The sequence below is a fragment of the Macaca fascicularis genome, chromosome 11, assembly GCF_037993035.2.
Source record: "Macaca fascicularis isolate 582-1 chromosome 11, T2T-MFA8v1.1".
NCBI classification, from domain to species: Eukaryota; Metazoa; Chordata; class Mammalia; order Primates; family Cercopithecidae; genus Macaca; species Macaca fascicularis.
The window spans coordinates 117,729,710-117,754,096 of record NC_088385.1 but is presented as its reverse complement, the minus strand read 5'-3'; the positions used below and the strand labels follow the sequence as shown (position 1 = coordinate 117,754,096).

Here is a 24,387-nt window from a genome sequence, read left to right as displayed (position 1 = left end):
TATCCTGGAAGAGGTGATTTACATGCAATTCTATATGCAGACAAAACAAAGTTATGATGCCGGAGATCAGGATGAGGTTCCTTGAGGGTGGTTTGTGAAAGAGACCAAGGAAGTCTTCTGGATGCTGCAATAATCTACCTCTTGATCTTGGTGATGATTACCTGAGTATATACTTAAGTATCAGTTCATTGAGCTGTATCCTTAAGACGTGTGCATCTCACCATGTGTAATTAACAACTCAGCGGAAGAAGAAAGGGAGGAAGAAAGAAAGGAAAAGAAATGGGTGTTAGAGGCCGGGCATGGTGGCTCATGCCTATAACCCCAGCACTTTGGGAGACTGAGATGAGTGGATCACTTGAGGCCAACATGGTGAAACCCTAGCTCTCTCTTTTTTTTTTTTTTTTTTTTTTTTTGAGATGGAGTCTTTGCTTTGTCACAATTTTGGCTCACTACAACCTCCGTCTCCTGGGTTCATGCAATTTCCCTGCCTCAGCCTCCCAAGTAGCTGGGATTACAGGCATGTGCCACCACACCTGGCTAATTTTTGTATTTTTAGTAGAGACAGAGTTTCACCATATTGGTCAGGCTGGTCTTGAACTCCTGACCTCAAGTGATCCACCCACCTCAGCCTCTCAAAGTGCTGGGATTACAGGTGTGAGCCACCACAGCCAGCCTGAAACCCTATCTCTTCTAAAAATTACAAAAATTAGCCAGGTGTGGTGGCATGCGCCTGTAATCCCAGCTACTTGGGAGGCTGAGGCACGAGAATCACTTGAACCTGGGAGATGGAAGTTACAGTGAGCTAAGATCACAGCACTGCACTGTCTTGCTCTGGTGACAGAGCAAGGCTCTGTTAAAAAAAAAAAAAAAGGAAGGAAGGAAGGAGGGAAAGAAGGAGGGAGGGAGGGAAGGAAGGAAAGGAAAGGAAAGGAAAGAGAGAGAGAGAAAGGGAGAAATGGGTGTTATGGGTTTTGGGAGTGATAGGTTTAAGAACCACTGTCCTAAAGGGATTCACAAATGGGCTGTGTATTTGAGAGGTCCTTTCCTGCTTGTAAGTTTGGTATTCACAGATTCAAAGTCTTGGGGTGGAAACTGAGGCAAAGCCACTGGGCTTAGAGAGGTTGAGGTCCTTGGTGACCCCAGAGAAAGCAGTTTCAGTGGAGGTGACTTCTTCCCATCACCACAGATGGAGGAGGAAATAACATCTGCCCAAGAAAGGGAAGCAGGGAATGTAGACAAGTCTTTCTAGAAATTTCTAGAAAGGGGGAAGCTGGCAATAATTTGGGATTGCAGATGGGTTGTGTTTTGAGTTTCATTTGTGCGCAGTTTTCAGGTTATTTTGAGATAAAAGAGGCAAGGGAGGGACACCTTGACAAAACAGAAGGTGAAGATGAGAGCAGGGCTGTCATTGATGGAGCGAGGTCTTTCCCTAATAATGGGGGATGCGACTGAGGGAGGCCTAACACAGGAGGGGTCTGGCTGTATAGAAAGGCAATGGGACACCTCTCCCTCTGAGGCAATGCAGATGGAGCAGAGGATGGAGGGCTGCATCCTCTTGGGGTGCAGGGAAAGGCATGGCTGCCACAGTCTTTTAAAGCAGATGAAACAACACTGAGGCCACCTACATCCAGAGGACTTTTTGCTAAGTAAAATGTAAATAACCTAAATGCAAAGTGGTGTCCTGGATTAGATCCTGGGACAATAAAAGGACATGAATGGAAAACACCAGTGAAATCCCAATAAAGGGCCGGGTGTGGTGCCTCATGCCTGTAATCCCAACACATTGAGAGGCTGCAGCGAGTGGATCAGCTGAGGTCAGGAGTTTGAGACCAGCCTGGCCAACATGGTGAAACCCCGTCTCTACTAGGAATACAAAAATCAGCCAAATATGGTGGTGGGCACCTGTAATTCCAGCTACTCAGGAAACTGAGGCAGGAGAACTGCTTGAACCTGGGAGGTGGAGGTTGCAGTGAACTGAGATCATGCCATTGCACTCCAGCCTGGGCGACAAGAGCGAAACTCCGTCTTAAATAAAGAAACTCCAAGCGGCCAGGCACAGTGGCTCACGCCTGTAATCCCAGCACTTTGGAAGGCCGAGGCGGGTGGATCATGAGATCAGGAGATTGAGACTATCCTGGCTAACACGGTGAAACCCCGTCTCTACCAAAAATACAAAAATTAGCCGGATGTGGTGGCATGTGCCCGTAATCCCTGCTACTTTGGAGGCTGAGGCAGGAGAATCGCTTGAGCCCAGGAGTCGGAGGTTGCAGTGAGCCAAGATCACCACTGCACTCCAGCCTGGCAACAGAGCGAGACCTGTCTCAAAAAAAAAAAAAAAAGAAAGAAAAGAAAAGAAACTCCAATAAAAACTGGAGTTCAGTTAATAGTAACATATCAACATTCATTGCTTAGTTTTGACAAATGTCCCATGGTAATGTACAATGTTTACATTAGGGGGAGCGGGGTGAAGGGTATGTGAGAACTATATTATCTTTGTAACCATTCTGTAAATTTTAAAGTATGCCAAAATAAAAAAAACTTATTAAAAATAATTGATAAATATCCTTTTGTCCAAGCCTCCTTGGTTGGGTATTATGTTACTTGCAGTCAAAAGTATTCCTGACACACCATCCACTTTACTCATTAGGATGACTGAGTCTGACTTCAAATAAGTGAAATCTACCCTGCCATGGCTGGCAGGAAAAAATGTTAGTGTCTCTCTATACCCTCGTAATGCCAGCCCAGTTCTCCAGACCCAAACGCTCCCCAGCCACTGTCTCAGAAACTTCACTCCATAGTTTCTCATATGAGGCATTCAGAAACACTGCTAGCAGTGTGCATAACCAGCCCGTGATGCAGCCTTAGCCTACACCCAGGCAAATATCTTCATTATCAATATTTAACCCCATCTAGAAGCAGATGGCTAATGCTAAGTCCCAGAAGGCCTTGGAGAAGTTCCAGAACTAGTATCTAAAGAAGAGTGCCCTTCAAGACTGGTGAGTACCAGATCCTAAGCACAACAGAGGCACATTCTCTTCTTGGAGGCTGGGCTGAGCCTAAGCTCTGAGATGTCTTTTTGGAACCCTGGTAGGTACAGGCAACAGGGAATGAAGGGGACAATGACATTCGAAGCAACTTGGTTTGTTCCTGTTTGTGTCAAGATGGTGGCTTGATGAGGATAATCTAAAGCTCAGTTCTTGTTCTGGAAGTGAGGAGTGCTGGATGAGGAAGGCTTAAGTGCTCAGTGTTGTGAAATATAAAGTTTGCTAGCCTCCAGCTGGGAAAATCAGGGGCCCTGTGCAGAGCCTGGGCTGGTGAATTCTGCAAGCAGTTGCATCTGGGATTCCATGTTAGCATCCCTGAGCTTTAATTCCCTTTGGTTATCCCCAAGTCTTCAGAAAGTCTACACAGCACAGTCTCAGCTATCATCATGGGAAGCTGAAAGAAAAATCTACACTAGTGGGCTATAAAATGTGGTCAGGAGGATGGCATACAAAAGTGGGCCAGCTAATAAGACATGACAGGATGGCAGAGATGATAGCAAACTAGAATGTGTGCACCCTATGTTAAGGGGCACCAGCTTGTTATCAGTTAAGAAAAATGTAAGTTACAGAAAGCCCAACTACAGAGTGGCTTAAGCAAATTACGGTTTATCTTTTTCTCATAGCAAGTTGCTGCTGCTTGTAATCCCAGTACTTTGGGAGGCTGAGGGAGGTGGATCACCTGAGGTCGGAAGTTCGAGACGAGCCTGGCCAACACGGTGAAACACCATCTCTACTAAAAATACAAAAATTAGCTGGACATGGTGGTGCACATCTGTAATCCCAGCTACTTGGGAGGCTGAGGCACGAGAATTTCTGGAACCTGGGAGGTGGACGCTGCAGTAAGCTAAGGATGCACCACTGTACTCCAGCCTGGGTGACAGAGGGAGACTCTCTCACAAAAAAAAAAAAGAAAAAAAGTTGCTGAGCTAAGTTCCATAGCTCAAGTAAGTAAAGACAAGATCTCTGTAATTCACCTGACTGTTCCCTTATTGTTAAAAGATGGCTGCCATTGCACTGACCTTCACAGTCATATTCCAGGGAGGAAAGTAGAAAATGCAATACAGATGAAGAGGTAGGTCATCTTTCTGGAAAGCAAGATTTTCCCAGAAACACCAACAGACTTCCTCTTAAAACTCATTGTCTACCCTTAGCTGCAAGGGAAGATGGGAGGAGCATTTTAGCTGGGCACAAGACCAGCTTGAACAAGGTCAGAAATCTGTTAGAGAAGAAAAAGTAGACAATAGGGGAACAGTTGTCAGTGTCACCCACAACGCTATTTAGTTAACAGTTGTTCTATGAAAATTCAGGCCTGATATCACCAGATCTTTTGGTTTCTAAAAAGAGAAGCCGGAAATCTTATTTCTTTATGAAATCTCTCTGTTTTTTTTTTCTTTTTTCTTTGGCTCTTCTTTTTTCTTTCTTTCTTTCTTTTTTTTTTTTTTTTTTGGTATATGCTGAACATCTGTCAATTATTAACATGTTGTCAATTAATTAAATCTTAAACAATAAATGGGCCAAAGCCTTCATGTAACCAGACTTAATCTATCCTGAGATCTACCAGTTTGAGATCCTTGGTCTACATCCACATTTAGAGTCATGGAACCACAGTGCCCTGATGAAAGATGGATTTTAGGCAGCAAGAAGTGCCCAGTGGAAGACAGAAGAGTGACCCAGAGCCAGACAGCTGGCAGAGGTGACACCCAGGACTGTGGTAGACCAGTGGACGGTGGCTCCCCACATCCGTTCCTCCCATATCCAAGGCCACCGTGAGAATTCTACCCCTCTGCCTGTGATGTATTGATTCCAGAGTGAGCGGGACTAAACCAGCTGGGGCCTCTGCATTGGGAAGGGATGTCTGCTAAGGAAGCTTCTAAAAGAAGTCTTCTCATTCCTAAAACAGAGTTATTGGAGGAGAGGGTACATCTCCTGAAGGTAGTGTCAGTCTGGGTGTGGTGCCTGGAATTGCTGCTCCCATCTTGCCCCAGCCAAAGGATAACACCCAACACAGCTGACAGCAAAATTGAGCTGCTAAACCAACCAACCCTGAAGCTTGCCTTACCTTTGCACTTCCTGCCATATGAGACAAAACATTTCCTTATTACCAGTCATCTACCAAGGAAGGTGGTCTCCACCCCAGCTCCAGGGGATATAGCATCACCGGCCTAAGCCAAGTGGAAAACATTTTATTTTCCTTTTTTTTTTTTTTTTTTGAGATGGAGTCTCACTCTATTACCCAGGCTGGAGTGAAGTGGTGTGATCTTGGCTCACTGAAACCTCTGCCTCCTGGGTTCAAGTGATTCTCCTGCCTCAGCCTCCCAGGTAGCTGGGATCACAGGTATGCACCACCATATGCCCAGCTAATTTTTGTGTTTTTAGCAGACACAGGGTTTTTACCACGTTGGCCAGGCTGGTCTGTTCGGAACTCCTGACCTCAGGTGATCCTCCCACCTCAGCCTCCCAAAGTGCTGGGATTATGGGCATGAGTCACGGCTCCCACTCTCTTTTTTTTTTTTTTAAGACAGGGTCTTGCTATGTTGCCCAGGCTGGTCTCAAACTCCTGGGCTCAAAGATCGTCCTGCTTCAGCCTTCCCAGTAACTGGGACCACAGGCGCAACTGTGTAGGACTCAGAAAACTTTTCTTAAAGGGCCAGATGGTAAATATTTTAAGCTCCAAGGACTAAGAGGTTATAACCAGGTACTCATACAATCATTTAAAATGTCAAAACCATTCTTTGCTGGAAGACTATAAACAGATAGGCTGGATTTGACCCTCGGCCTGTAATTTGCTACCCCTGGTCTACTCAAAGCCAGTTCTGGAAATTCTACTTACCTTTGTCAGTGACTGACATTGAAATGGGCATATATGCCAGCCATGGCTGATGAGGGAAAATCTGCCAGACGGATTTTGTGAAATACTCTCTCCCATCTCATCATGTCTTTGAGTGTGGTTCTGTGAGGATGAATGTGGCTATGGCAGAAGCTGATGCCAGCTATGCTTTGTCAGCCACCTTGTGACCATGAGGAGCAAACCAGTAAAGAGGATCAGAGAGAAAAAGACAAACCATCATTGCAGAGATGCTAAACCATCCCTGGAAGCCGGACATAGTGGCTCACGCCTGTAATCCCTGCACTTTGGGAGGCTGAGGTGGGCAGATCACTTGAGGTCAGGAGTTCAATACCAGCGTGGCTAACACAGTGAAACCCCATCTCTACTAAAAATACAAAAATTAGCCAGGCATGATGGTACGTGTCTGTAATCCCAACTACTAGGGAGGCTGAGGCAGGAGAACTGCTTGAACACGAGAGGCAGAGGTTGCAATGGGTCAAGATCGCGCCACTGCACTCCAACCTGGGCAACAGAGCAAGACTGTCTCAAAAAAAAAAAAAAAAAAAAAAAAAAAAATTCCCTGGGATAGCCTGTTTCCAGTCAGATATTTTGTTATGTGATAACAGCAAACCTCTACCCTCTCAATTACTTCCACTTGAGAATTCTGTCACTTGCAGCCCAACCTTTCCTTGCTGGTACATCATGCAAGTGGCAGCTCAGGAGATCAGGTGTCAAGGGAACTGCTGGGTCTCACACAAACTGGTGAGGCACATGAATGCTGTTTACGATGGATACTGGCCATGGTTTGGACTTCAGCTGGAACATACACGCATGCGCGCGCACACACGCGCGCGCGTCACTCAAAGCAAGACTAAAGGGCTTCACCTGCTCTGACACACACAGTGGGGTCAGGCCCCCTGCTCTGCTTTGGTGTTCCTTCTGTTCCGTGCACAGGCAGCGCCCCCAGTGCAAACCCTCACTAACTCACCAATGAAATAAAACAAAACAGTTGGGCATGGTGGCTCATGCCTGTAATTCCAACACTTTGGGAGGCCAAGGCAGGTGGATCACCTGAGGTCAGGGATTTGAGACCAGCCTGGCCAACATGATGAAACCCCATCTCTACTAAAAATACAAAAATTAACCAGGCATGGTGGCGGGTGCCTGTAATCTCAGCTACTCGGGAGGCTGAGGCGGGAGGATTGCTTGAACCCGAGAGGTGGAGGTTGCAGAGAGCCAAAATCACACCCCAGTACTTCAGCCTGGGTGACAGAGTGAGACGGTCTCAAAAAAAAAAAAAAAAGAAAAGAAACAAAACAACCAATTTGTTTTCATATCTGCAACGGTGGCATCTCCAGACTGCACCATCACCTACTCTGAAGGCAGGCAGGCCCCCACTAGAGTTGGGCCTGCAGTCCTCCAGCTCCAGCTCCCCATCAAGGGAAGCTGTGGCATCAGCATTTCCTGGTGGCTCTCATGATTACATTCAGAGTTGGATTTCCTTTGGACCCTTTATGTCAGATGCTGCTTTTGTGATGCTGGGAGTCATTCAGCCTCTGCCCAAGGGAAGACATTCTCCAAGGCTGTGGCTGGTGGAGAATTATATTCCCTAAGCAAGATGCTGTCTTCCCATCAGCTTATTAACTATTTTGCGAGGAAGGCCAGGTAGGGCCTGGGGAGTCCCCACCTCCAGTGACCTCCTGTGAGGACGAGGCTTTGCCCATCGAGGGTGGGCATAGGAGGAAGGGATTCTGGGAACTTCCACCCTGGAATGAAATTGGGCAAAGACGGTTTGCACTGGGCAGTGAGCCCCAGAAACTTCTGAGGACCCCACACTGTGTTGCCTTTTCCTAATGCTTCTGAAGACCCATGGCACCAGCTCTTCTTCAATTTTTCTCTTTATTCCCTTTATTGCCTCCTTGGTCATCTTTCAGTCATTTATTCATTCACCAGTGTTTATTAAACACCTGCTCTGGTGTCAGACAGCAGGGGTGGGTGATGACAATAATCAGGACAGAGGGTCTCTGCCCTCCAAGAACTTACATTCTAGGACTGGAAACAAGCCACGAAGGGGGCGCCAAGCCCTAGGGGATGGGAGACACAAGGTACTTCAGGCACACACAGTAGGAGGAGCATCTAGTGGGGAAAGATGAAGGGATGACGTCCCACAGAAATAGCATTTGAGGCCGGGCACAGTGGCTCACACCTGTAATGCCAACACTTGGGAGGCGGAGGAGGGCAGATTACTTGAGGTCAGGAGTTCAAGACCAGCCTGGCCAACACAGTGAAACCCCATCTCTACTAAAAGTACAAAAAAAAAAAAAAAAAAATTAGCCAGGCACCTATAGTCCCAACTACCCTGGAGGCTGAGACAGGAGAATCGCTTGAACCCAGGAGGTGGAGGTTGCAGTGAGCCAAGATCACACCACTGCACTCCTGCCTCGGTGACAGAGTGAGACTCTGTTTCAAAAAAAAAAAAAAGAAATAGCATTTGAGCTGAGACCTAAGTGATAAATAGGAGGTCTCCAAGCAAAGAGGACAGGGAAAGGCACTCCAGGCAAAGGGAACAGCACATGCAAGGGCCTGGAAGTGAGGGACAGCACCATGGGCTCAAAGGACACGAAGAGGGCCTCTGTGGGTAGAACACAGAGCAGGTGGGGGCAGCGGGGAGGTGAGAGAGGCAGGCAGAGCTGATGCAGCCCCACTGGGGAGTAGGGCCTTTATGGAAAGAACAACAGGAACTTTCTGAAGGGTCTGAAGCAGACAAAAGATGTGAAGAGATTTCCAGATTCATTCAGTAGTGGTCTGGTTTGGCTCGGTGTCCCTCCCCAATCTCATGCTGAATCGTAATCCTCAGTGTTGGAGGAGGCGCCTGGGGGAGACAATGGGATGGTGGGGGGCAGTTTCTAATGAATGGTTTGGCACCATCCCCCTTGGTATTGTCTTGTCATAGTGAAATCTCATGAGATCTGATTGTTTAAGAGTGTGGCACCTCCCCGTCTCTCTCTTCCTCCTGCTGCTGCCATGCCACTTGCCTGCTCCCCCTTTGCCTTCTGGCATGAGTTATAAGTTTCCTGAGGCCTACCCAGAAGCAGAAGCTGCGATGCTTCCTGTATAGCCTGCAGAACTGTGAGCCAATTAAACCTCTTTTCTTTATATTTTTAGTAGAGACGGGATTTCTCCATGTTGGTCAGGCTGGTCTCAAACTCCCAACCTCAGGTAATCTGCCCACCTCGGCCTCCCAAAGTGCTGGGATTATAGGCGTGAGCCACCACGCCCGGCCCCAAACCTCTTTTCTTTATAAATTTCCTGTGTTGGCTGCATGCAGTGGCTCACGCCTGGCATCCCAGCACTTTGGGAGGTCGAGGTGGGTGGATCACCTGAGGTCAGTAGTTTGAGATCAGCCTGGGCAACATGGTGAAACCCCGTCTGTATTAAAAATACAAAATTAGCTGGGTGTGGGGGTGCATGCCTGTAATCCCAGCTACTCAGGAGGCTGAGGTGGGAGAATTGCTTGAGCCTGGGAGGCAGAGGCTGCCATGAACCAAGATCGCGCCGCTGCACTCCAGCCTGGGCCACAGGAGTAAAACTCTGTCTCAAAATAAATAAATAAATAAATAAATAAATAAATAAATAAATAAATATTTAAAAATAAATAAATTACCTGTCTCAGCCACTTCTTTATAGCAATTAATTAATGCTATAATAGAAATAGTAAATGTTTACTGAGGATCTACTGTGTGCGGGACACTGGGACAGGCACAGGGTTGGGGGCAGGGGTGACACGGTAGGCAACAAAGCAGACATGGTCCTCGCCCTTGTGGAGCTGTCAGGCTGCTTAGGGAGCCATTAAACAACACCAGATTAAGGCCTCATGACAATGGCGAGAAGAGCTATGAAGAGGATACTGTGGAGTCCATGGGATCCCCTGCTTGCCCCCCAGACCCACTGCTCTGTGCCCTAATGGGCTGACCTGGCTGCATCCCTGAGGGGCTCCCTTGCACTGAGGATCAGAGGGTTGGAAGAAAGAGGAGCCATTTCCCCTGGCTTGTCCCAGGCTCTCCAAGTTCCAGACCACTGCCCCCTTCCCCGCTGTTGCTAATCCTAGTGTTTCAACGTCCCTACTCATGCCCACATCCTTGTAAATGGTTCCTGAGTTAAACTGTTCTCAAAATACCCTGCTGGGGGTGCTCTATGTTCCCGCCAGAACCTGACTGACACAGAGAGGTATAAACTGGAGAGGGGGTACAGAAAAGGCCTCCCTGAGAAAGTCACATTTAAGTTGAGACCTGAAAGACAAGTGGGAGTAGAGGAAGGGGTGGGAGTGGGGGAGCACAGGCAAAGGCCCTGAGGTGGGCCAAGGGGTAGGCAGGGGCTGGATCACGCAGGGCCTTTCAAGCCATGGTAAGGAGCATGAGCATTAATGCTGTCCTGCAAATACCTCCAGCTCTTTGCCTTCCAGATAATGAGAGGGTGGCACTTCCCAGACCCCTTTGTGGACGGGTAGGGTCACATACATGACTATTTTCTCTTGCTTTTTATTTTCTTTCTCTCTTTTTTTTTTTTTTTGGTTACCATAATTAGAAAACATGACTATTTTGAGCCCCTGGGTCATGAGCAGAAGTGACGTGTTTCAGCCAGGTACAGTGGCTCACGCCTGTAATCCCGGCACTTTGGGAGGCCGAGGCAGGCAGATAATTTGATGTCAGGAGTTTGAGACCAGCCTGGCCAACATGGTGAAACCCTGTCTCTACTAAAAATACAAAAATTAGCCAGCATGGTGGTACACGCCTGTAATACCAGCTACTCAGGTGGCTGAGGCATGAGAATCGCTTGAACCCGGGAAGCAGAGGTTGCAGTGAGCCAAGATTGCACCACTGCATTCCAACCTGGGCAACAGAGCAAGACTCTGTTTAAAAAAAAAAAAAAAAGAAGTAGTGACATATTTCACTTCCATACTGAAACATTCAATTGCCAGCATGAAACCCTCTAGAACTCTTTCTTTCCCATAACACCTGGCAATGTTCAAGATGGTGGCTATTCCTTCAGCCTAGTCCCAGTGTGAGAAGATATAAGGGCTCTTAGCCAACCCACAACAGTTACGTAGCATCAACAAGTAAGAATCCTTAAACTTTACGTTTTAAACCACTGAGCATGCGTGAGAGGGTGGCATTTATTCCTGCAGCATAACCAAGCCTCTTCTAATCGATAGGGTGCAGCTGTGGGGGTTTATCCTAGGTGCAGCGGGTGGCGCTGGGGAGCACGGCAGAGGGATGGATTGGTATGGCTGAGCCTGGATACTGGAGCCCAGAGGTCTCAAGGGTAGCGAGACGATAGCAGCAGTCACATTTAGCAGGCTGTCCAGAGGAGATACTGCGATACTGGGGTGTGAGGTCTGGCCTAAGCCATCATGGATATGCACCCCAACTCCTCCCCTTTGCTCTGTGTTCTGGTAAACCCTTTAAGAGAAAGACCACACCTTCTCATCCAGTTCAGCCAACAGCACTTTCAGGGATTTAATCAAGGCCTCGTAGTCCTCCTTGGTTTGCAGCAGGAGACACAGCTCCATGTAGTTCTTCTCACTCTGATTCATGTTCCTCGAGGATTTCATGAGACTCAACAGCAGGGTGATCTCATCCTGCTCTGCCTTCAGGCTCTGGATCTCCTTGCTGTTGGAAAAGCAGCCCATGATTAACCCCGAACCCCTGAGTTTACCTTGATGGAGCACTCCAGGCACATCAGTCCTGCAAGGAGACTGGGAGAGAGGAACTTCCCACCTAAGCAAGCAGGCAAAAGGGACGTGTCCAGGGTCTCAGATCCAGGTCTGGAAGCCTCATCACCTGAGACCCGGTTCACCATGATTTCCTGCTGCCTTGCCTTCTCTGAAGTGGGTATTTTTCCTAGGGAACGATTTGCAGCCGTGCCTGTCAAAAGCCATTACCCAGACATGGAGGAAGCCCCCAGGTTTTCTTTTGCCAGCAACTCCCTGGCACCTGTCTGATTCTGCAGCCCATCTTTCCAGACTTCACCGCCAATTAGCTCCAGTAATGAGGAGCAAACCATCAGGCAGGATTATTTCTTTCTTTGTTTATTTAGAGACAGAGTCTCACTCTGTTGCTCAGGCTGGAGTGCAGTGGCAGGATCTCAGTTCACTGCAACCTCCGCCTTCCAGGTTCAAGCGATTCTCCTGCCTCAGCCTCCCGAGCAGCTGGGACTATAGCTGTGCACCACCATGCCCGGTTAATTTTTGTATCTTTAGCAGATACAGGGTTTCGCTATGTTGGCCAGGCTGGTCTTGAACTATTAGCCTCATGTGATCCACCTGCCTCGGCCTCCCAAAGTGCTGAGATTCCAGGCACGACCCACCGCACCTGGCCAGGCAGGATTTTTCAAGTTTGCATCAACACAGGGATGCATAGTAGCCTCTAAGCTCCAGCAGTTTCTCTCCTTGGGGTGCTAATGATGAAATGAGCTGATCCGAGTCTCCTCCTTTCACTGTCTACTGGGATGTGGGAAAACTGGGATTTGGAAAAGAGCAAAGGGAGCTTGAAAGACTGCACAACAATGAAACAAGGGGAAATGGCACAGAGGCTGAGTTTCTGGCAGTCTGGAGACTGACACCCACTGCCCAGTGTGGTTTGTGGATCAGTAGCTTGAATGTCCTTTCGAAGCCTGGAGAAATGCAGAATCTCAGGTGCTCAACCTGGGACCAATTGGATCAGAATCTGCTTCATTACAAGATCAAGTGTCCAGATGCTTCAACAGTTTTGGACACACTGCTATAGAATAGCAAAGAATGTTCTACAGGCCCAGCGCAGTGGCTCATGCCTGTAATCCTAGCACCTTGGAAGGCCAAGGTCGGTGGATCACGAAGTCAGGAGTTCAAGACCAGTCTGGCTAAGATGGCGAAACCCCATCTCTATTAAAAATACAAAAAATTAGCCGGGGGTGGTGGCAGGCACCTGTAATCCCAGCTACTGAGGAAGCCGAGGCAGAGAATTGCTTGAACCTGGGAGGCGGAAGTTGCAGTGAGCCAAGATCGCACCACTGCACTCCAGCCTGGGCGACAGAGCCAGACCCTGTCTCAAAAAAATAAATAAAAAATAAAAATTCCATCTCGATAATACAAAAACAAACAAAAAAGAATGTTCTACAGGCCTGGAGCAGTGGCTCACTCCTGTAATGTCAGCACTTTGGGAGGCTGAGGCAGGAGGATTGCTTGAACTCAGGAGTTTGCGACCAGCCTGGACAACATAGTGAGGCCCTATCTCTACAAATATGTTAAAAGTAGCTGAGGTCGGAGGATTGCTTGAGCCCAGGAGGCAGAGGTTGCAGTGAGCTGAGATTGTGCCACTGCATTCCAGCCTGGGAGACACAGAGTGAGACACTGTCTCAAAAAAAAAAAAAAAAAAAAAGAGAGAATGTCCTAGGACAGGAGGTGGCAAACCTTTTTCTGTAACGGGCCAAAAAGTGAACCAACAGGCATGGCTGTGTGCCAATAGAGCTTTAATTGACAAAAACCGGCAGCCATCCAGATTTGGCCGTAGTTTGTAGATCCCATTCTAATAGGAAGTTCTGCAGTGATGAAAATGTTCTCTGAGGGGCCCATAGTATCCACTTAGGCACAAGTGATCATTGAGCACTTGAAATACGGCTATTTCAGCAGAACTAAATTTTATTTTATTTTATTTATTTTAATTAATTACAAATGTAAATAGCCACATTTGGCCAATGACCACCTGTCTTCTCAACAGTCCTGGGGACTCATCTCCCCTGCTTAAGCCCCTCCTGGAAGGAGGCGGGGATTGGGAGGGAAGAGGGGGTGAGTGTCTTTGTTAAGGTGGAGAGAAAAAAGAGAGTATAACACTCTACAAGAGTTAGGTTTTCAGGGCGCCGTGGCTCATGCCTGTAATCCCAGTACTTTGGGAGGCCAAGGTAGGCAGATCACCTGAGGTCAGGAGTTCAAGACCAGCCTAGCCAACGTGTCGAAACCCTTTCTCTACTAAAAATACAAAACTTAGCCAGGCGTGGTGGTGGGCGCCTGTAGCCCCACCTATTCAGGAGGCTGAAGCAGGAGAATCGCTCGAACCTGGAAGGCAGAGGTTGCAGTGAGCCGAATTTGCACCACTGCACTACAGCTCGAGCAACAGAGCAAGACTCCATCTCAAAAAAAAGAAAAAAAGAAAAAAAAAAAAAGAGGTTTTCAGAGAGGGTTGGTAAAAGCAAAAGGAAAGTTTGTCTGTCTTGCAGGTAGGGCTGGAACTGGTATAAAGGGAGTGAAGTGCCCCAAAACCTTAAGTTACTCTCTGGATGTTGTAAGCCAGGGTCAGCACTGGGGAAAAGTGCCTCCTTAAATACTGTATGGGTATTTCACTTGAAAGAACCTAAACTTGGCCGGGTGCGGTGACTCATGCCTGTAATCCCAGCACTTTGGAGGCCGAGGCGGGTGGATCACCTGAGGTCAGGAGTTCGAGACTAGCCTGACCAACATGGTGAAACGCCATCTCTACTAAAAATACAAAATTAGCTGGGTGTGGTCACACATGCCTGTAATCCCAGCTACTTGGGAGGCTGAGGCAGGAGAATTGCATGAACCCAGGAGGCACAGGTTGCAGTGAGCCAAGATCGCGCCATTGCACTCCAGCCTGGCCAACAAGAGGAAACTCCATCTCAAAAAATAAATAAATAAAATAATAAGAACCTAAACTCTCCATTATTCCACCCTCCTCCCCTTCAGTTCCATCAAAGTGAAACCAGATCAAATGGATTGACTTAGTAGATCCAGAAGCCTGTGTGTGGGGTGGGGCTGGGGTGAAGAAGGGTTAAATTCAAAAAAAATTGTCAGAGACACATCAAAAGGAGGCATTTCCTGATGCACACCAGAGGTAGGCTTGAGAATCAGGTCAGCCAGCCACAGATGTGCAGGTTGTGGCCTGTACAGCCCTCAGAAGCACCACCAGTTTGAAAACATCCCACTGTTTTGTAGATTTATTACACTTTTCTGGGAGACACTTTCTTGTTCTAACAAAATCTCTACATAATGACAATTTTTCCAACAGATGGCAGTAAAGTGTCTTGAGAAAGTGTGCTTTTTAAAAAATTCACATGGAGGTCCTTTATGGGCTAGTCCTGGCGCTGAGTAAGTTGAATCCATGGAAAATCTAAAGAATCCCTTTTCAGGCCAGGCATGGTGGCTCACGCCTGTAATCCCAGCACTTTGGGAGGCATAGGCGGGCAGATTGCTTGAGCTCAGGAGTTTGAAACCAGCCTGGGCAACTTGGTGAAACTCCATTGATACAAAAAATTAGCCAGGCGTGCTGGCACACGCCTGTGATCCCAGCTACTCAGGAGGCTGAGGTTGGAGAATCGCTTGAGTCTGGGACACAGGTTGCAGTGAGCCGAGATGGCACCACTGCACTCCAGCCTGGGTGACAAAGCCAGACCCTGTCTTAAAAAAATAAATAAAAAATAAAAATTCCTTTTCCCCATCCTGTGAACTTCACATCTAACAGTAAGATTTCCTTTCTAACAATGGACAGTTTCTGCCTTTATAAACAATATGGATGCAGCTAAGGAGTTACATTCCCTTGGAGGGAATCTAAGAAAGCCTGTTTAATGTTTGTGTATTCAACCCTAGGGAACACCTTTCTGTTGCCTGAAGAAATGATACACTGAGCCGGGCGTGGTGGTTCACGCCTGTAATCCCAGCACTTTAGGAGGCCGAGGTGGGTGGATCATCTGAGGACAGGAGTTTGAGACCAGCCTGGCCAACATGGTGAAATCCTGCCTCTACTAAAAATACAAAAATTAGCAGGGCACGATGGTGGGCACCTGTAATCCCAGCTACTTAGGAAGCTGAGGCAGGAGAATCACTTGAACCCGGGAGGCGGAGGTTGCAGTGAGCCAAGATCATGCCATCGCCAATTCCAGGTTGGGCAACAACAGTGACACTCCATCTCCAAAAAAAAAAGAAAAGAAAAGAAACAATACACTCTGTAATTTCTGATGCAACCCAATTTCAAACATTCTATCTTTCAGTTCTCATAAGGACACACAATTAGGAAACGTCACTGGGGTTTCCACCTTCTCTGGGAACTCCTCCACTTCCCTGTTGGACCAAGGGAGTGACAGCCCCAGACATTTTTGTGTCCCTTGCCCCCTCAAGCCACAGCTGATTAGACTAGGAGGAGACCCCTGACCCAAGCTGAGCCTATCAGAATCTCCCTCTCCCGGGAATGTGGGGTTCGAATTGATTCAAGACCCTTTCTCTGTGCAGCTGGTAAACTTAAGAGTTGGAGCAGCCACTTCTCACCAGCTGGGGCTGAAATTCAGAAAGAGAGAGAACAAAAGTCATGTGTGGAGAAAAACAGAAACCAGAACTCCTTCCTCAATTAGGTCCTTCCCTGAGATCTGGGTGCCCAGGCCCCGGGGGTCCCCAAAACACCCTGCATTCTGATAATAAATCCCCCCTCTCCACTGAAGCCATCTCAAGTGGGTTTCTCTTGAAACTAGGCTCTGCAGATAAAAGACCATGAGTCCTCCAATGGGGCTCAGAGGTGGCTCCCTGCCCCAGGGGTCACAAGGCAGAAGACAAGCACCACGAAACCCAACCCCAACTTTCCTCCAAGGTCACTCAGTGTGAAACTCCAACCATCACTTACTACTGACTCGCGATCTTCTGCTGGTTTCGGAAGTTAAAAGACTTCCGGCTTTCCACCATCTTCCTGAACTGCTGCCTTAGCTTCCGGAGCTCTGCCTCTGCCTGCTGCTCTTTGGCCTTCTCCGAAAGTTCCTGGGGAGTGTCGGAGTCTTTTCTTCTGTGCTTCTTCAACTGGGGGAGATGGAGGGGAGTGGGAGGCCGTAGTGGGTCAGGTGGCTACAGAAGCCCACAGATGGGCTTAAGGGTGAAGGGCAGTGGGGGTGGCTGGGCCAGGGCTGGAGGTGGAATACCTTCCCTTGGGTGATGTCAGCTGCTTGTCTATTACATGGAAAACCCACCCTGGCTTGCTAGGGTGGAGAGATGACTGACTTGTAACTGCATACTCTGGTCGCGGGAGGGTATTCTTTGGGGTTCTGGGTTCAAGCTCTCGCTGCGCCATCTAGTGGGAACTTGGGTAAATTACTGGATGTCTCTGAGCCTCTAGCCTCCCACCTACAAAATGGGCGAGCACAGATCTGTTGTCAGGATGAGATGAACTAACATGTGTAAAGTGGACAGCACAGTGCCTGACCCCGTAGTAGGTGTTCTGTGGCCAGGAGCTGGCATCACCTACCACAGACATCTTGAAGGAACCGCACTTTGCCTCCGCTCAGACACTGTATCCAGGGAGCTCAAAGCCAGTGAGCCTGCCTCTCTCTCTCTCTCTGCAATGCCCTGTTCATGGTGGCGAAAGGAAGAGAACTTGTAAGCCACCCCTGCTGGGGGGTGCAGGTCAGAACGGCACCTCCTCCCTCCCCCTGCCATCCCTTCCTCCACCCACACCTTGGCACATGAGGAGGATACCCAGATGGCTGCCCGGGTGTGATAAAAGGCACTTATTGGTTTTAAAGCAATGTTTGCCTGGAACTTGTTTCTCTCACCAGTTATTATTAGGAGCTGGGCAGATGGTTGCGGTGTGTCAGTTACCCTCCTGCTCCCTGTGTACCCAAAGAGGAGGCAAAATGGCATCAGGGGGCCGGGCACAGTGGTTTATGCCTGTAACCCAGCACTTTGGGAGGCTGAGGTGGGTGGGTCACTTGAGGTCAGGAGTTTGAGACCAGACTGGTCAACAAGGTGAAACCCCGTCTCTACAAAAAATACAAAAAAATTAGCAGGGCGTGGTGATGCACACCTGTAATCCCAGTTACTCAAGAGGCTGAGACAGAATTGCTTGAACCCTGGAGGCAAAGATTGCAGTGAGCCAAGATCGCACCACTGCACTCCAGCCTGGGTGACAGAGCAAGACTCCATCTCAAAAAATAAGGCATCAGGGCAGTGTGTCCCCTCATGGAGTTAAACAGAAATGTGCCCAACTTCAGCTACAGCTGTTGGAGAATCCCCACCCTCCCATCTTAGAACAGGAGTCAGTATTCTTATCATGTCACCACTTGAACTTCATCTGGCCCATAGTTATTCAGAGCAAGGGACAGCATTAATCCCACGCATCCTTTGAGGTTGTGAGACCCGCTGCACAGCCAATTCCAGACTGCAGGAGCTGGGTTCCAAAAGCAGAAATTCCAGTTTTGCCACCATTGAGGGTCCTGCCATGCAATGGTTTAAAGCATTGGTTGTGCCAGTCATCGGATCTCATTTCAAATTCCTCCAAAGCCACTTATTAACCTTGGGCAAGTCACTTCAGTTCTCTAGGTCTCATTTTCCTCACCTGGAAAATGGGAGAAATTCTAGAAGCCATGTCATTTGAGTGTGTAAGACACTCAGCACTCAGCACTGTGCTTGGGACATCGTAAGTGCTCAGTACCCAGTGACTGGGATGATATGGCAGGATGTGGATTGTTTCAGAGGGTGAAGGTGCAGGGTGGTGAATGTTGATAAGGGTGAGAGGGGTGTTCCTCTATCTCTTGGTAACAATACCCTGACGTTCCCATGGGAAGCCACACCCTTCCTGCACTCCTAGGGGCTGACCATACCCCACCATCTTCAGGATTGGGGCATCTGACTCTGGATGGGCGAGTCAGAGCGCCAGATCCTGGTCAGTCTGCATGATCTCAGCCCTCTAGCCTGGGATTTCTTCAGGGGTGGATGGGCACATGAAGCTAGCTAGTCCAACCAGAGTGAATGGTGGAATTTAAGCTGGAACACTCATGAAGAGAGAGACTTTGTTTCCTGCTGCACTTGAACCTCGGTGGATAAGATCAGGAGGGGTTGACAGCCATCTGGCAGAGACTGAGAACCAAGCTAAAATGGAAGAGAGAAGACAAAATGAAGACAGACTGAATCTTGAGGCTTGAGGACATCATCCAAGCACCTGCATTTAGCCAGGCCTGAACATACCTCTGGGTAATGTCCAATTACAGAAATCAGTATATTCCATTAAAGCAACCTGAGATGCATTTTCTATTGCTTGCAACCAAATGAGTTCTCATACCTGAAATACTTACATCTATTTAGCACATAAACTGAGCCCCCACTGTATGCTACACATTGTGTGGAATTCAGTGGTAAGTCAGCCTGCGAAGTGCCATAAATCCTGCCTAGGACAAAACAGTAAAAAAGGCTCCACAAAGATGACTTTCAACTTGGGTTTTGAAGAATGAATAGGAATTCACCAGGCAGAGAAGAAAAGTTGGAGGGTGGGAGGGGGTATTCTGGGCAGAGATAACTGCCCAGGCAAAGGGTGAGAAGGAAGTGACTGAAAGGAGTGTTCAGAAAATGATTTGTGCTCAAGTATAGGCAGTGTCTAGTGGAAAGTGACTAGCAAAGAGATCTGGAAAAGACTGGATGCTGCCTTTTTTTTTTTTTTTTATGGAATTTTGCTCATGTTGCCTAGACTGGAGTGCAATGGCACGATCTTGGCTCACTGCAACCTTAGCCTCCCAGGTTCAAGTGATTCTCCTGCCTCAGCCTCCCAAGTGGCTGGGATTACAGGCATGCACCACCATGTCCAACTAATTTTGTATTTTTAGTAGAGACGGGGTTTCACCATTTTGATCAGGCTGGTCTTGAACTTCTGACCTCAGGTGATCCACCCACCTCAGCCTCCCAAGGTGCTGGGATTACAGGCGTGAGCCACCACACCCAGCCTGGATGCCTCTTAAAAGCAAGGATGAGATAAGATCAGCCTGAAAGAGATCAGTTCATTGCCTCCCCAACAGTCACTTCATGTGGCATTGTTGTTTGAGTTAGCTGCCCATCCAGGGCTTTGCTTCCCTGCTCCTCTTGAATCCAGGCAGGGCTCTCTGAGGAATTCTCACCAATGGGATGTGAGTAGAGGGGAAGTCTGTCACTTCCAGACCATTACTTTTAAGAAGTGGGTGTGACCTTTCCATCCTTTCTTGCCCCATCTGACATTTATAGGAGGCAGAGCCACAAGACACGTCCCCAGACCAACTTGTAGAGGAAGTCACCTGCCAACCATGAACATCCTCATTGGGCTGTTACACAAATGCAACATTAACTTCTGTTATGTTAAACCAATGAAATGTGGGGATGTATTTTTTACAGCAGCTAGCAAGCCTCAGAGAATACCCTAACTTCTTTCTTCCTAACACAAATCTGATTTTCTACCCCCTCAATGTGCCCAGTCCCAGAGGATGACTGATGATTGGTTCCTGCTAATCATGGTAACCCCATTTTCCTTTGTCAATGATTGGTCTAAGGATGGACATGTGACCCAGATGTGGCCAATGAGACATAAGGAGAAGTCTATTCCATTCCTTTGTGACAACAAGTGAGAATTTGGGCCAGGCGCGATGGCTCACGCCTGTAATTCCAGCACTTAGAGAGGCCAAGGCAGGCAGATCACTTGGGGTCAGGAGATTGAGACCAGCCTGGCCAACATGGTGAAACCCCTTCTCTACTAAAAATACAAAAATTAGCTGGGCATGGTAGCAGGCACCTGTAATCCCAGCTACTCAAGAGGCTGAGGCAGGAAAATCGCTTGAGCCCAGGAGATGGAGATTGCAGTGAGCCAAGATTGGACCACTGCACTCTAGCCTGGGCAACAGAGTAAGACTCCGTCTCAAAAAAAAAAAAAAAAAAATTAGTGAGAGCTTGTCTGTGTTCCCCTCTCCTTCTGCTTTTAGAAATTATTGTGAAGACATGCATGATGGTGCAGTGGCAACCATCCCATGACCATGAGGAGAAATATCACCATCACACTAAAAACAGCAAAGAGGAAAGATGGGAAAAAATGTAGGTCCCAATTGATACTGTTGGCTACTGCCCCATCCCTGGAACTGCCTACCTCTAGACATCGTGTTAGGTGAAATAACAAGAGTCATTGTTGTTTAAGGCAGTCACCAAGTATTTTGTTCATTGAAGCCTAAAGCATTCCTAACTCACATGATGCATACGTTGAAAATGATTCTCAGATTAATGGGTGATAGGAAAATAGTGGCTGGTAATGTAGGAACCTCCACATTTTCCCTGATGTTTTTGAAGGTTTGGGGGCCAAGTGAATTGTCTAATGTTGGGAAATTCCCACAGGCAGGGAAGTGGTATAAGACAATGGTTCTGTATCTTGATCATTTCTGGAATGATCCCCACCTCCAGGTGGGGGTAGTAGCTGTAGGAGGATTTACCTGACTAACAAGGTTTGGGCAAAGGATACTCTCTCTGAGGCCTCTTTCAACCCTGGAATTTGGGGCAGCTCCAATTTCATATTGTCCAGGAGCTGTTCTATGTTCCAGGGCCCTTTGAGTCCTAAGTGGATTTGTAATGCACCATCTTAACAGCTTGAATTGGGTATTCCTGACTTTCACTGATAGTGTGATTTGACCTCTCTGAGCCTCAGTTTCCTCATCTGTAGAATGGGGATACCCACACCCATATCTCAGCATAAAATAATGTCAGTAAAGTGGTTAGCATAGTGCCTAGTTCATGTGCCTAGTTCATGACAGATGCTGGGTGAATGTAGCTGATTTGTGAATTAGGATTTGCAAGTACCAGTCTGTCTGGCCCCTGAGATCACTGGCTGGGTTATGCACCATCCTCCAGGAACCAAAGTCTCTGTCACCTCCTGCCTTCGTGCTGATTCATACGCACATACGCCGTCACTCTCCCCTAGGGTGCTGGCTTCTCTTCAGGTTCCGGATGTTAACCCAGGCCTTTCCCTTTCAGTCAGTGCCCTCTGGGATGGGCTCCTATGTTCCCTGGGGGAACAGATCTCCCCCACCCCAAACCCCATCCTCATAGCTTGGCCTGCAGAGCATCTCCTGGATGTCCTGACCCCTGGCTTACCACCCTCTCATTCAAGGGTCTCAAACTCACAGTCCATGGGGCCAATTCAACCTGCCTCCAGTTCTGTCCCACAGTGTTTCAAAACATAAATGTGGGTCACGCACTCACTCTCCTGGCCACAGGCCCCACTCCTCCCTATTGGCTAACCTCCCTTCCCCCTAATTCTACATTTTCTGTAACTGCCCAGAGCCAGCAGGAATTTGAATTTGCAGTTCCTGGTAGGAATCTAAAACCTGCCCACTTCTGGGGAACAGCGTGGGCAAGGAAAAGTGCAGAGAAGTCCAGTGGCCCAGGTCAGGGGACGTCAGGCAAGGGTCTCCTGCTCCTTGGGCCTCAGTCTATTCACCACAGCATCCATGGTCCTGGGCACATGGGAAGCTCTTGGCAAACAGAATTTGAATGAATGACGTTTCCTCCAGGCAGAGATCATCTTCATTTATCTAATATTTAATTAGGCCTGCACCTCCTCTGCTTCTGAATTTTAACAACCTGCCTTTAAAAGACAAGCCTGCCCCATGATGGATTCCCTAGGGACCCTGGGACAGGCAGCTATAGGGATCATATTGAGCCAAGGCTGAACAACCTGGTAATGGAATTAAACATGTGCTTAGGGCACTAGCCAAACAGGAGCACAGAAACACATACACGGGTTTTGGTTTTCGTTTTGTTTTGTTTTGTTTTTTAAAAAAAGGATTATTATGGGAGGAAAATAATTTGTTGAACTTTTTTTTTTTTCCTTTTGTTGAGACAGAGTCTCTCTCTGTCATCCAAGCTAGTGTGCAGTGGTTCAATCTCGGCTCACTGCAGCCTCAACCTCCCAGGCTCAAGCAATCCTCCCCTCACAACCTCCCAAGCAGCTGGGACTACAGGTGGTGCCACCACCCCTGGCTAAGTTTTTAAATATTTTGTAAAGACGAATTTGCCCAGGCTGGTCTTGAACCCCTGGGCTCAAACGATCCTCTCACCTCAGCCTCCCAAAGTGCTAGAATTACAGGCGTGACCCACCTCGCGCGGCCCTGGAGTTATTTTACGCGCTACAATTTATTTATGCATGATTGCGGGAGACCTTGATATCTTCCGGGCTTAGGGCAGCGAGATCTGAATGGGCTGGGGACCGCCACCGCTCTTTGCTTTTCCCTGGCAGGAGGAGCTGTGGCGCAGCAGGCGCTGCCGGACTGGCGGCAAAACTTACCAGTGGCGGGGCCCGGACTCCTTGTCGGTGGCGGCTTGGGCCGCTTGTCCGACGCTGCTGCAACTGCGAGTCCCACGGTGCCGGGAGGACTGCTTGCTGCGCTGCCTCGCTGCGCCACACCCCCAGCCCCACGCCCGGGCGTTCTGGGACCCCTGGAACGGGCGCCTTTGTGACCCGCACAGACATGGACGTTCTCCCCTGCAAGTTCACAGGGAGGGCACAGGGTCCTCGGGAAGAGAGGACAAGAGCAGCTGGTTGGAGGGGAGCTTTTGGTAGGGGAAGAGGGGCGACACACTCTCTAAAGATCCCTTACCACACTACTCATGACGCTAAGTGACTTCTTGAGTCAATCAACAATCTCAGCCCCTCCCTCGGCCAACGCCATGCAATCGCTGGTCAGCCTCACCCCACTCACACCCCATTCACTGTCTTCTTAGCCTACACCTACACTCATGCTCACAGCAGCCCTGCTAGGTACGGACTTCACACGCAGCTAACTCAAAGGAGCCCAATTTTCCCTACTCAAAAAAAAAAAAAAAAAAAAAAAGTTGGTGGGGGGAAGAGAAATCATTTATGAGAAAAATAACTTCATCAGTGCGGGAGAATTTTCTTCAGAACATTCACCTGACCCCCACCCACTGTAAGGATAACACAGGAACCCAAGTGTGATCCAGGCAAGTGAGCTTTTCACTGCCCTAACGGAGTTTAGTAGTTTAAAGATACACATTTTTCATACAATCGGCCCTGAAACACAAGTCAGCCCCTCTAGGGCTAAGCTCTAGAAACAATCACAGAATTTATGGAAAATTATTGGGGGTACGCGTTTTCTACAGTAATTTTGATTCCATGTGATTTCCACTTTAACTCCTCGCCCCCTGAGTGGATTCAAGGGTCTCAAACTCACAGCCCATGGGGCCTCAGCCCTGCTAAGGTCTCCACTTGATCCGTAAATTCTTGGGACAGGATGTGTTTTAGAACTTACCATATTTTGAAGGCCAGGTGTGCTGGCTCATGCCTATAATCCTAGCACTTTGGGAGGCTGAGGAGGGCAGATCATTTAAGGTCAGAAGTGCAAGACCAGCCCGGCCAACATAGCGAAACCCTATGTTTGTGTGTGTGTGTGTGTGTGTGTGGGTTTTTTTTTTTTTTTTTCCGTATTTCTACTAAAAATACAAAAAATTTAGCCCGGCATGGTGGCGCGCACCCAGTGGGTGCCTGTAGTCTCAGCTACTCGGGAGGCTAGGGCAGGAGAATTGATTAAACCCAGGAGGCGAAAGTTGCAGTAAAAAAAAAAAAAAGAAAGAAAAGAAAAGAACTTACCATATTTTTGGTTTCAGAAAGATAATATGGTACACAAGGGAGTATGTTGCCCCGATGTTGCTGGCAGCCACGTTGTAACCATGAGGGAAGTCAGTGGGACAGTATA

General features: G+C 48.1%; 1 protein-coding gene across 1 annotated transcript in view; it reads right to left on the bottom strand.

The window, feature by feature from the left end:
- Positions 1-23,449, bottom strand: part of CCDC63 (coiled-coil domain containing 63) — a 58,060-nt gene extending 34,611 nt beyond the window's left edge. Inside the window, exons 1-4 of the mRNA XM_045365936.2 lie at positions 22,962-23,449; positions 17,145-17,245; positions 16,533-16,702; positions 11,351-11,540 (exon numbers count right to left, since the gene is read on the bottom strand). Of these exons, the coding sequence (XP_045221871.2) occupies positions 11,351-11,540; positions 16,533-16,702; positions 17,145-17,153 (369 nt within the window). The 5' untranslated portion in view covers positions 17,154-17,245; positions 22,962-23,449. The remainder of the gene's footprint in view (positions 1-11,350; positions 11,541-16,532; positions 16,703-17,144; positions 17,246-22,961) is intronic.
- Between the last annotated feature and the right edge of the window lie 938 nt (positions 23,450-24,387).